At 41.8% G+C, this 11,996-nt stretch overlaps 1 protein-coding gene across 1 annotated transcript in view; it reads left to right on the plus strand.

Annotated features, from left to right (window-relative positions):
- Positions 1–11,754, plus strand: part of LOC311033105 (zinc finger protein 385A-like) — a 28,069-nt gene extending 16,315 nt beyond the window's left edge. Inside the window, exons 3-8 of the mRNA XM_084040294.1 lie at positions 1,849–1,959; positions 7,931–8,105; positions 8,479–8,796; positions 9,557–9,744; positions 9,843–9,929; positions 10,063–11,754. Of these exons, the coding sequence (XP_083896420.1) occupies positions 1,849–1,959; positions 7,931–8,105; positions 8,479–8,796; positions 9,557–9,744; positions 9,843–9,929; positions 10,063–10,284 (1,101 nt within the window). The 3' untranslated portion in view covers positions 10,285–11,754. The remainder of the gene's footprint in view (positions 1–1,848; positions 1,960–7,930; positions 8,106–8,478; positions 8,797–9,556; positions 9,745–9,842; positions 9,930–10,062) is intronic.
- The last annotated feature ends 242 nt before the right edge of the window (positions 11,755–11,996 follow it).

The following is an 11,996-nucleotide window of genomic DNA, read 5'->3' on the forward strand; positions in this document are numbered from 1 at the left end:
AAATCAGCAACAAAGCAGATTTCAGGAGGAGGTTACACTGGAAATGTAAACTTGCTGAGCTGTAAAGTTACATTAGCAATGCCACCCAAAGAGGCCATAACTTTACAATAGCACAAATAATATGTATCGCGTTGCGGACCTTCTGCACCGGTCACCTATATCAGAATAGATGCAGAAAATCTGAGAGCAATATTGCAGCTTGATTGTATTTACAAGGTTGTTCCTGCTCTCTAGTGTCATCTGGCCATTGGCCAATGGCGGCTCTAAAAGACGCTTTCTATAAAATTGCAGGAGGCAAACATTAATACTTTACGATGTAATAAATCAGTGTGACTTCTTTGTGTTATAATTTCTTCAAACCGTATCATAACTTTACCACTTTGGGTTCTATTTTTCTGTTTTACACTACTGGGAAATAACAGCTAATGGGACATTGATTGAAGAATTGATTAGTCCATTGGTATTTATTACAGATAATGATCAATTAAATATCATAAATATATATATATATATATATAATTTAATTATATCAAGTATAATTCCAAAATAAAATCATCAGCCTGTAACCTTTACTTCAAATATATCAACCAATCTTTTTCTCAGATAAAGCACTTATAAATGCCACGTCACTCATTAAATGCTACCACATCATTTCTAGACAACTGGAATGGCCCCGTGTGAGCTCTCCGGCCCACTGGCAGCGTCTAACAACCACAAGGCCGGGTGTTTCCCTCTTTAAGCAGCCAAAATTACACTGCGGTTTTACTTGGCCTCTCATCGCTTACTCAGACTGTGAACGTCTGCTGCCAAATGAGAGACTGTTTACACTCTCTAGCTCCAGGCACCAGGGGAAATGGTATAATTGGTCTGAAAATTTAAACCTAGTTTGAATGCATTGTTGGGAATATTTATAGACTATATCCTGCTTTTTTTTTCTTTACTTCTGTCTCTAACTTGTGTATCCAGTTTACCCCTTTATTTTGTGTTTTTCATCTGGAGAACAGAGAGGTTTACCATGAAGCAAGTGTATATTTATTTTTTGTCGTAATACACTAATTATACCTCTGATGAAAAATGTCTATTGACAGTTTGTTTTTTGTGTATTCAATTTTAGGATTTTGTATTCTGTATTCCATCTGGTTAATTTAAGAGAGAGAGAGAGAGAGAGAGAGAGAGAGTCTAGATTTGATTTATATATATATATATATATATATATATATATATATATATATATATATATATATATATATATATATTCCATCCGCTTAAACAATATATTTCTGTAGTTTTATTACTCAGTCTACTGATTAAGATGTAGAATTCAATTTCCCAGCAGCTGGAGTTGATTGCTTTTCTTGCAGCAAAGCCATAATGTCCCCTCTAATCGAAAACACACTTTATCTCTTATCAAGGTACTAGGAAGGGGTAATATTTCTACTGATTTGCGGAATATCCTGGTATGACGGTTGAAAAGCAGAAGTTTTGTAGCACACAAACAAAGTACACATTTTTGCAGACATTGGGTCTGTAATTAGGCCCTTCTAACCCCAGCATGAATTAAATCGTTTGAAAGGCACCCAAGAACTCCAGCACAGCAGCAGCAGCTGTTACTGTGAAAACACACCCCCCTCCTGTCCACATCAATCACTGCTACCTCTTCAGCTCACTCTTTTCCAATCTTTTTTATCTCCCAGCTTTCTCCCCCTCAGCGGCTCCCCCATCACTCACCTGCACCTTTCATTTAATCCCTCTCTCTCTCTCGTCCACAATCACTGGACTGCTGTGAAGAGACACACAGAAACACTACCCTGTTACTGAATCTTTGACCTCTGGGTTGTCTGTCCTCAGATGGACCCCGTCCAGAAGGCTGTGATGACGCACACCTTCGGGCCACCTATGGTGAAGACAAAGCGGCCAATTATCTCCTGCAACGTCTGTCAAATACGCTTCAACTCAGAGGTATGAAATGAAGTATGGAGGGCGCACACAAAAGTGGAAGAAATTGATTAAACAGTGTGTTTTATCTGCTCAAATGGTAACTGCATTGTAAGCATATCCGGCTAACTAGCATACTACTTATAGTTGCAACTTCAGCTAACCACAAAGTCCAGCCGAGCCAATTGAGAGCAACAGCTGACTTCCTGTTGGCTCCTTGAATGACACACGTGAATGTGATGGAATTATTTTTGAAAAAGGCATTCACCGTTTAACAGATGCTTTTTGGGTCAGTGTGCGTCATGAGATTAACGCAGTACCCTGTAAGCAAACTACTATGCCCGGCACCATTCCTGACAGCTTGGCCAGAGACGGCTGTAATTTCAGCTGCCAAAATCAATAGTTGCTGAATGGGATGAGAATGAGAAAATAACCAAGCATTGTCTGTGGTAAATCTGCCACAGTAAAGAAAGCTTGACAACCGTAGAAACAGGATGGGGAGCCGAGCCTAGGGGACAGTCAAGCTGTGCCAGAGCCCACTTGACACATTAAATCATGACCTAAAAAGTGAAGTTGACTGGAGTCAAACTTCGGTGATTGACTGTACAGCTGGAGCAGGTGAGAACTTGGTTCACAGTTTCTCAGCTCCAATTTTAGCCTGGGGGGGTGGGGGGGGGACTCTGTAGTAGCCAACTCACTTTCCAGAACATGCGCAAAAGTCAGCCATATACAATCACATTCACCGCCCCCAACAGACATACCATAAAAATGGCCACAAACTCAAATGTCCTTTTACCAATGAACACTTGCAAAAGTTTGCGATCTCTGTTTATTGCTCCTTGGTGCTATCCTATCTCTCCTCTCTCTTCCCTAGGGGAGGTTTAGCTCAGGTGGTAGAGCGGGTTGGCTGGCAACCGCAAGATTGCCGGCTCAATCCCCGGCTCCTCCTAGCTGAGTGCCGGGTGTCCCTGAGCAAGACACCTCACCCTAAGCGAATGGGTGAATGTCAGTCATTACTGTAAAGCGCTTTGGATAAAAGCACTATATAAATGAGGACCATTTACCATTCCCTCTTGCGTCTGCCCGCCCCTTCTCCTTAAGCCCCGCCCCTCCCCCACCCCTCCCGGGCTCTTCCTTACCCGCAGCCAATTATTATTTTTATTATTAATTATTATTGTGTTAATAAAGAAAATATGTATTTCAATTTTGCCTTGGTATTTTTACTTGGTATTTTATTTTCGAAAAAATCGAGGTTTAAATCGGAAATTGTCAATTAGTTTGAAAAAATATAGATTTTATTTTTAGGCCAAATTGCCCAGCCCTACCTCAAAGCTACCTTAAACATTTAACATGTTAAATTACCGTGCTCCCACTGCTGGGCTAACCTGGTGCAGAATAGCAAATAAACAATAAGAAACAACTTGTAAAACCTTCCTTTTGTTGCACCGACATCTTCCCCTTTGCCGCTAAGGTGAAGGAGTAGGCTCAGCACATCACGGAGTCGTGGAGTCACCAGCCTGGCTAACGTTAGCAATCTCAGGTCGTAAATTTAAAGTTCTGCACTTGATTCATTCATTTTTGTTTAATGGACACACCTTAAGATACATGTGAAAGTGAGGTTTTTCTCTTAATCCCAAAGGGATTGTTTTTTTTTTTTTGTTTACAAGAGGTCTACAAGAAGATAACATGGAGCAAAGCCAGATGGCAAAAGTTCATTAAGTGTTCTTTATATTAATCGCTTGAGGGATTTTTTGTTTAATAAGAGCAAGGTTTGCACTCAAATCCCAACGGGGAAATTATTTGCAAAATGTTCAATAAAAAACAGCATATTTGAAATAATTTCTTTGCCTTTTGTCATTTCACAAAATAATCGTAATCGAAAATCGGATTTTGAGAAAAGAAAATCGGGATTTTATTTTTGGACAAAATCGAACAGCCCTATTGTCTATGAAAAATACGTGGGCTAATTTGTTAGCTGCCTCAATGTTGGCGCAAGACATATTAGTTATTGTTTAACTTTTCGGATTCGGACTGCAGTGCAGTCACTGCGGTGCCGGAGCCAGACCCAGAGCCAGAGGAAGAGACGGTTAGCGCAGCGCGTCAAAGACGGAGCACACATTTATTTCTACTCCATGAACTCGGAGGAGGTGCTTTTTCATGTTCGTCGTGCACCCTCCTATGCACAAAATAATCTTGTCGCAAGAGATTATGCATGCATTTTGCTGAGATTTCGTTGTTTTTAGAAAAGTGAAGCCACACTTTGGACCGCAGACGCACGCTATCCATACTCGACTCGCTCGGTTATGCAAACACTTCCGGTTGACGCTTCTTCGTTGGTGTTCAGCGGCTTCTTCTTCTCTGTTCGGCGATTGGCAGTAATACAAACCGCGGAAACAAACTAGTGCGGGCATTTAGGAACCGAAATAATGTATCGAAATTCAAACATCTTCATAACGGTTCTGGAACCGGACGTTAGGAACTATTTGGAACCGGATCTCGGTGCCCAACCCTATTCACTGCATTTCACTCTTGACAGACGGCAACGTGCCAACGTGAGGCAGAGGGACGGAAATAAAATAGACCAGAAGTGATGAAACCCTAGAGGAATGATTTGAGTGTCCCCATTAAAGAGGCAGTAGTGTTAACTGAAGTTGAAAAGCAAATAGCTCATAATGTGGACATCCAAAACCCAGCTACTGGATGTCATGGCTGAAGTGCCAAGTACTAGGCCTTTTACAGTGTGTTTGTGTTTGTAAACATACACGGTGTGTGGTGGAAACACTTCCTGGTGGGCCACAACATCTCTGATCATGCATCTCTATCCCACAAGCAAACAGCTCACGATAATCTGCACAGTCAATTCTATTGGAAGTGAGAAACGAGAGCTGACTTTTGACATGTGCAACAAAACATCTGAACTTGATTAATGTGTATTCATCAATATTGAAAGGGATTTTATGGATTGGTATTCATGACCTATGCTGTAACCTCTCACATAAACATGAGTAGAAAGCAAAAACAAAAAGCCACACATACATGTTTGGATAAAAATATAAATGCATTCCAGTGATGAAGTGCTAAATACTAGTACTCTAAATGCAATGTTGTTAAAAGGACACAGGCAGGGAGGGAGTCATCTGAAACTTGTGTAACTCTGTGATGGGCTGCTTAATTATATCTTGCCCCGCTCGGACCTGCTTGTTCTCACGTGGTCTACATGAGCACGGGATACAGCACATGAGTGGGGGGCGGCATACAGCATGCGCATATCTACACACCGCTCGGGTAAACATGAACGCGCCTCTGTGAAATTCATGGGTGTGTTGGTGTCACGTCTGCAAGATGCGGTGGGACGTCTCACACCGAGCCACCTGTTTGTATCGTCTGCTGATTTAATTGTGAGCCTGTGTGTGCATCTGCTCTGCTGCAGCTCTCCAGCACTTCACACAGTAACCTGAGAGACCAGGAGCTCAAAGCACGGTGGACATTCTTTAATAATGAAGGAATACTCTGCTTACAGTACACAACGTGGCTTACTTGCACTGTCTGGGCTGTTTAATGGCGGGCAAACTCTCATTATTTTTGATGAAGTGTTCTTCGGGGCATAAGCCACCAAAGGACATTAATAATACCAACATGTTTCTTTTTTCCCGTTCATCTCGGGAGGAGGCGGGGGTTAAACGGGAGTTGGGGGAGTAGCAGATTGATTGAAAGTAGCCATTCAGACTGCAGCTTCTTGCTGCTGCTATGCTGGAGCCACATGTGTTGCAAGTCTAACAATGCAATTCATTTCAGGCCACAGAGGACAGATTTGCCTGCCAGTGTTTAGCTCAGCTCTGCTGCAAGGCTGACGTCACACCATGCTGCATTAGCCATCGTCACCACTGCAGTACCATACTGGACACCTCTCTCTCTCTTCTTGTTCTTGTTCTTCTCAGGCCCACAACAAACCCCCCCCCTCCCCCCGGTCTATTCAGCAAGTGAGTTTGCTCACCATTTTCCTCATCGGTTTTCATGTTTCTGCTTTCCCCTCTGTAGGGTATACTGTATCATCTGTCCCCTCTCCTTCCCTCCACCTCTCCAGCTCCTGCCCACCCCCTCTCCCTGTCGCTGCTGCCAGTACCCTGTACAGTAGCTTTTCTAGACCCGCTCTCGCGGCTTTCTGTGCCTTTGTCGCTTTATAGATAAAACATCAAAGCGCATCCTGCTTAGAGAGAAAAGGGATTTCAGGGACATTCACTTGCTCGCGTTTGCCTCTTCTTAAATCCCATCTCTGCTTCTTCGTTCATCTATACACCCGTTTCCATGGGCTCATTCGTAGCTCCTCTCAGTCTCACCTACTCCACCAAACATCATTTATATTTGATCATTCTTCAGGTTTCCTTCAAAGATCGGATGCGTTAATCTCTTGCATCCTATTGTTTCTGCAGCAACCCACCCCCCACCTCGGCCATGGATTTCATTGATTTCTTAAGATCTGACACTGAAGGTCACAGGGAGAGTGGAAGAATCAAAACTTGAGCAGAAAGAGAACAGCTGGGAGTTGCAGGGTGAAGCCTGGCAGCATGGGAGTGTGAACGGCAAAGAGAAGAGGCATTAAGTGCGTCTGCCTTTCAAACTCTCTTCTGTCATCTGATTGTGGTGTTGTAAGGCTTCCTCTCCTTGTGTAATTGCAGGGCTTTGGGTAGCAGCAATGAGGAGTTGGGTTACACAGGCAGAGCTATATCTGCCTTTCTGTCATCACCAATCAGGATGAGTGCTATATGGGTAACTAACATTGGCAGTTAATACCTCAGGCTTACAGAGGCATCGCGGACACGTCCCAGTGGTCTCTTTGCCTTGGTGAAGCTTCTCACCCCACCGAGTCCCAAACTACCATGCAGCGTTAGCAGGTTCCTCATCCTTGTTATTGATGTAATGAAGCCTATCTAAGGCCAGCAGGGCTCTGCTTCTGCACTCACACACACACACACACACACAATCTCGTATACTGTATAAGTGAAGAGCTAACAGAAACTACATTTGTAGCCTCACTCTTTCCTTTGATATCATCTGATGCTGACATGCACATATCTGATCTTTGATGTATTTCCTTATTGGACTTTTCTGCATCTTACGGTTTAAGCCAATGTTAAGTGGGAATGATGTCATTACAGATTGCAAAATATATTGTGGTTATTACTAAAAAAAAGTGCCAACCATGAACAGTATTGAAAATAGGGTTTGATTTCATGAAAATCATAATATGAAAAATGAGGATTACAACTTAAAACACATGCCTTGTCTCCCAATAACTGACAAACTATACACACACTCCACAACTCTACTGAGGATTTACTGAAAGGTCAACTCAAATTTCACATTTTCTGACCTGAAAATGATCCTCTTAAGTGCAATCAGACAAACACTTGTCTTCTTAATGAGCTACATTTTTTCTCTCAGTAGCGGAGAGTCAACTGACACTGGTTGCCCACAGCCCTCCAGTCCATTTTAAATAATCTCACCACTCAATAGTAATCATCTGCTCAGCAGGCTAGTTCAGTGATTACACCAGTAGTGAAGGAAGACGAGAATATTCTTGAGGCTAATCTTCCCTGACAGCCTCATCAGCACATCAGACCGCCAACCACTCGCTAAACAGACATTCACTGTAATGCACCAAAAACACAGGGTGCCAGAATGGGTTTCAGAATGTGTGAGTCATTTTTGTGTTTTCCTTGGGAACAAAAAAAATATAAGGGTTTGCTTGATGAAATATTTATCAATACAAGAAAGTCCACCGAGCATTCTTGGTTAGAAACGCTCAGTTTCTGCTACGTTATGACACACATCTACACAAACATGGTATTCAACTGATGGTCACTTGAAAGCTCAAATGGAGATTTTGGGAGTTACTGTACTTTGTTTGGTACACGTCTTGTTTTTGAAATGTATTGAAAGAAAAAAAAATCAAATCCATGATTTCAAGTATACCTCTGTAAAATCCTTCTGCTAGAGCCAGGCAGAGGCCCACTACAAGGGGAACCGCCATGCTCGGAGGGTGAAGGGGATCGAGACGTCCAAGACAGCTCGTCTCCAAGACTGTGATAAGCACCACCCTCCCCCACCTGCTTCACCCTCCCTAACAGGACCCTCGCCCTCTAGTCCCGAGCCTGATCCTAATAAGCAGGGTGAGGATCAACCAACCAGAGAATTTTGGTGCTTTGGAAATGTCATGTTAATAGGATTTTATCTGAACCCAACCTGCAAATCTGATTAACAGAAAATAATACATCATTTATTTTAACAACATACATTTCTCTGAATTATATAGATACAAAGATTCAAGATTTCATCAAAAAGTTAAATATTGAGTTGAACTATAATATAAAAAACACAGTAGTGTGTATTTATATGTTATGTATATAAAAAAATTGCAGGGGTGAGTTTCAAGTACAGTCGTTACGTTCATACTTTTATGTCATGATACACAGGGCTGAAGAGTTAATTATATGGTTGACTTTCCACAATTCACTCACCAGACAACTTTGTGCCTGTTTACAGATGACATCCAATCCTGTCCCAACTCTGACAAGTCACCTTTAGCCCCTATCCACCATCCAACACCCACACTGAGCTCAGATGCAGAGTGTCCCCTCTTGCCTTCTGTCAGCACACCTTTGGCAGCCTCTCCCTCCCTCACCGTGACCCCCAGTACCCCCCCTGCAGATCCAGCAGCGGCTGGTCTTCCCGACGCCCCGTCCCCAGCACCCAGCCCTTCTTCAGGAGAGTCAGAGGAAGAGAAAGCCAAGAAGCTTCTCTACTGTTCCCTGTGCAAAGTAGCCGTTAATTCCCTCTCACAACTGGAGGCACACAACAAAGGTAGGCTAACTTCAGTAGGCGTTGTTGCACATATTCATAAGCCTCTTTGAGTTCATGAAAAAGCGCTATAAAAATAAAATGTATTATTATTATAAGTCCAGTGAATATACACAGTATTGGGAGAAATTAACCTCTACAAACAACAGCATTTTGTATAATGCAGTCTTAAAAGCAACTTCAGAAACCCTGAAGTGTGGCTCTTTAAAAGCAAAATTATGCACTTGTTCTGCATTTAATGCTTGAAAAACTAAAGCCGGTGCATTAGCGCCACTTAGTGGAGAATGTCAGGTTAAACACTGCATGGTGTAATGTGATAAATCCTCACCTCCTACCACCTGCACTAAATATTGTCACACTAAATACATGCAATTACAGGAATCCCCCCCCCCCCCCCCCCCCCCATCTCAATATATACATGACATAGCCTATCATCAACAGCTTTTTAATTTGTTCTCTGTCATTTTTGAACAGTACAGTACAGTAGTTGAGTAAATAATCTCATCACAAGGTCCAGCTTGTGTTCTGGAGTTTTTTGTATGATCTTCTAGGTTTTCCAGTTATGGAATTGTCATGTTCAAATTTAAAAAGTTGAAAAGAAATGGTCTCCTAGTCCACGTTTGCTTAAAAGATTATGTTCAAAGTTAATTATTGATCTTGGAAACAGCAGTTGAAAACATAATCTCATCACAAGGTCAATTTAGTCTGCTTACACGCACTGCACTGCCATTATAGATAGCATCTTTCTTTTTATTCTTTCCAGGTACCAAACACAAAACCATTCTGGAGGCTCGGAGTGGACTGGGACCCATCAAAGCATACCCACGTCTGGGTCCTAAACCCAGCCTAGAGCAGGGAGGGGAGCTGTCTTTTGACCCCAACACTCAGGAACAGACCTTCCACTGTGAGATATGCAATGTCAGAGTCAACTCAGAGCTGCAGCTTAAACAGGTAAACAAAAACAAAACACAAAGACGCAAAGACCCTGAGTGACCTTTTCAACCAATCTCAATATCGAATATCTTTGCTGTTCTCATTTGATGTTTCAGCACATATCTAGCCGGAGGCATCGGGATGGAGTTGCAGGGAAACCGAATCCTCTTCTCAGTCGTCACAAGAAGCGCACAGACTTTATGGTAGAAACTCTTTCTCACAGTCTACATACTCCATGTTTTCCAATGATCCCCCTTAGAATACATCATCTAGATCTTAGGCAAACCCTTGCATTATAAATACATTTACTTCTATCTGTCCTTGACCTTCTCACAGGAACTTCCAAAAACCCTTGGGGCCGGACTTTTACCAAATCCTCTGGCTGTTGCCGCAGCGATGGCAGCCGCCTCCAATCAGCTGGCACTACGTCCTCCTTGCCCAACTTCCCACCATCATCCCCATCATCACCTCCTCCAGGGAACACCCCTCAGCCTGCTGAGGCCCGCCCCAGGTCCCATCCGCACCACGCATGGGCCAATCCTCTTCACTCCTTACTGAAGGTGAAAGAACGAGGAAGAAATCAGGAAGAAGCACACTGTCAAGTGGAGGCCTGCATCCATGAGCCATCAAGAGCCAAATCAGCCGGTTTGGCTCCTGCTGCTGTTTCATAGTTGCCGAATAAAAAAAAGTGAATCTACATATGACTCTTCATACTGCACACTGGTTGCAGACCACTACTGTTGCGTTAACAGGGAGAACCAGAGATATCTGACAAATCTCAGACTTTTCAAAGAGACTGTATGTTTCCATCCTTCCCAGTTTCCCTTCATCACTCAGCTATCTGCCAATAATCAATTACGCACTGCAGGCAGTCTAAAGAGGACCTTCAAAATTAATTATCTTCATCTAACATATGAACCATTTTATCTGACTTAAAAACCCTACCTCTCTATGTTCACCTCTGCACGGATTCATTACATATAAAGCATCAATCAAAAACTTGCCCACTGGGTTAGATTTAGTTGCCTCTGATGTTAGCTGGTGTTGTGACGTAGGCTAGCCATCACAGTATAGTGAATTTCACCACTGAAAAGTTCTGTTTTTGTGGCCTATAAAAAGAAAAGGGTACCAAAAGTCATCTGTACCATTTCTGCAGTCACTGGTAAACATCTCTGTAGCATATGAGCTACATTTTCACAGCAGACCTAAACAGTTGAAATTTACCTCTGTGGGACAGAAACATTAAGTCAAAGAGGAACAGCAAAAGGGAAGAATTTACATTATTCAGTTAAATAGTTCCCCTGATGATTCCCTAGACTCTCTCTGAATGGCCACTGACAACGCTGTGCACAAAGTCCCACAAAGCACATAAGTACACATCTGTGGTGAAAAGTCTTCTTGTAAACGGCTTGAATACATTTTTTTTATCTGCTCCTCACTGTGCAAAACAGAAAGGTGTGAGTGTCTTAATTAAATAGTTTCAACACTGTGAGCACAGCGGGACAACAGTTGATTTATGATTTTAGTAGCAGGTCTTTGCGTTATGTGCACATTTAATTATACAGACAATATTTTCACCACAATCCCATACAAGGGGTGTGGAGAACAGTGGGATGAAAGACACCAGCAATATGTTAAAGAAGGAAAAGGACCACATGCACAGATTATTAGTTGTATGCAAAAAACCAACACAAAATGGTAGAAATATAGGCACGTAGTGAGATAAAAATGTCTGTCTGCTCTGCCTTGTGTACTCCGACCTGACATGACCCAGAACTATCCCTGTGAAACTGTCATGGTGGCCTGTGAAAGATCAGAGGGACACTTTAGGAAACGGAAACTGTAGCAATACTTTAAGCACTCCTGCTAACTTTTGTTAACTGCAATAAAAAGAAAATGTCTACAAATGTACGAATTGTTATTTAGGAAAAAGTGTATTGAAACATTACTGTAAAAGTAGATTATTTAAAAACTGAGAATAGGTTTATGTTGGGGCTTCCTAATTGTTAATGTAAAACAAAAAATACACACACATATGTATATATGTATATATATATATATATATATATATATATATATATATATATATATATATATATGCATATACAGTATATATATAAATCATTAAACTGAGTTTATGGTTGTAAACAATGTTGATTGGTGTTTTTCCCCCAAATGTAATGAAATATGACAATAACAATAAATCACAAATGCATTTGTTCGTACAAGTAGTTTAGAAATGTGATAATGTAAGTAATGTTTATTTCTCC

The sequence above is a fragment of the Eutrigla gurnardus genome (assembly GCF_963514095.1).
Source record: "Eutrigla gurnardus genome assembly, chromosome: 2".
NCBI lineage: Eukaryota > Metazoa > Chordata > Actinopteri > Perciformes > Triglidae > Eutrigla > Eutrigla gurnardus.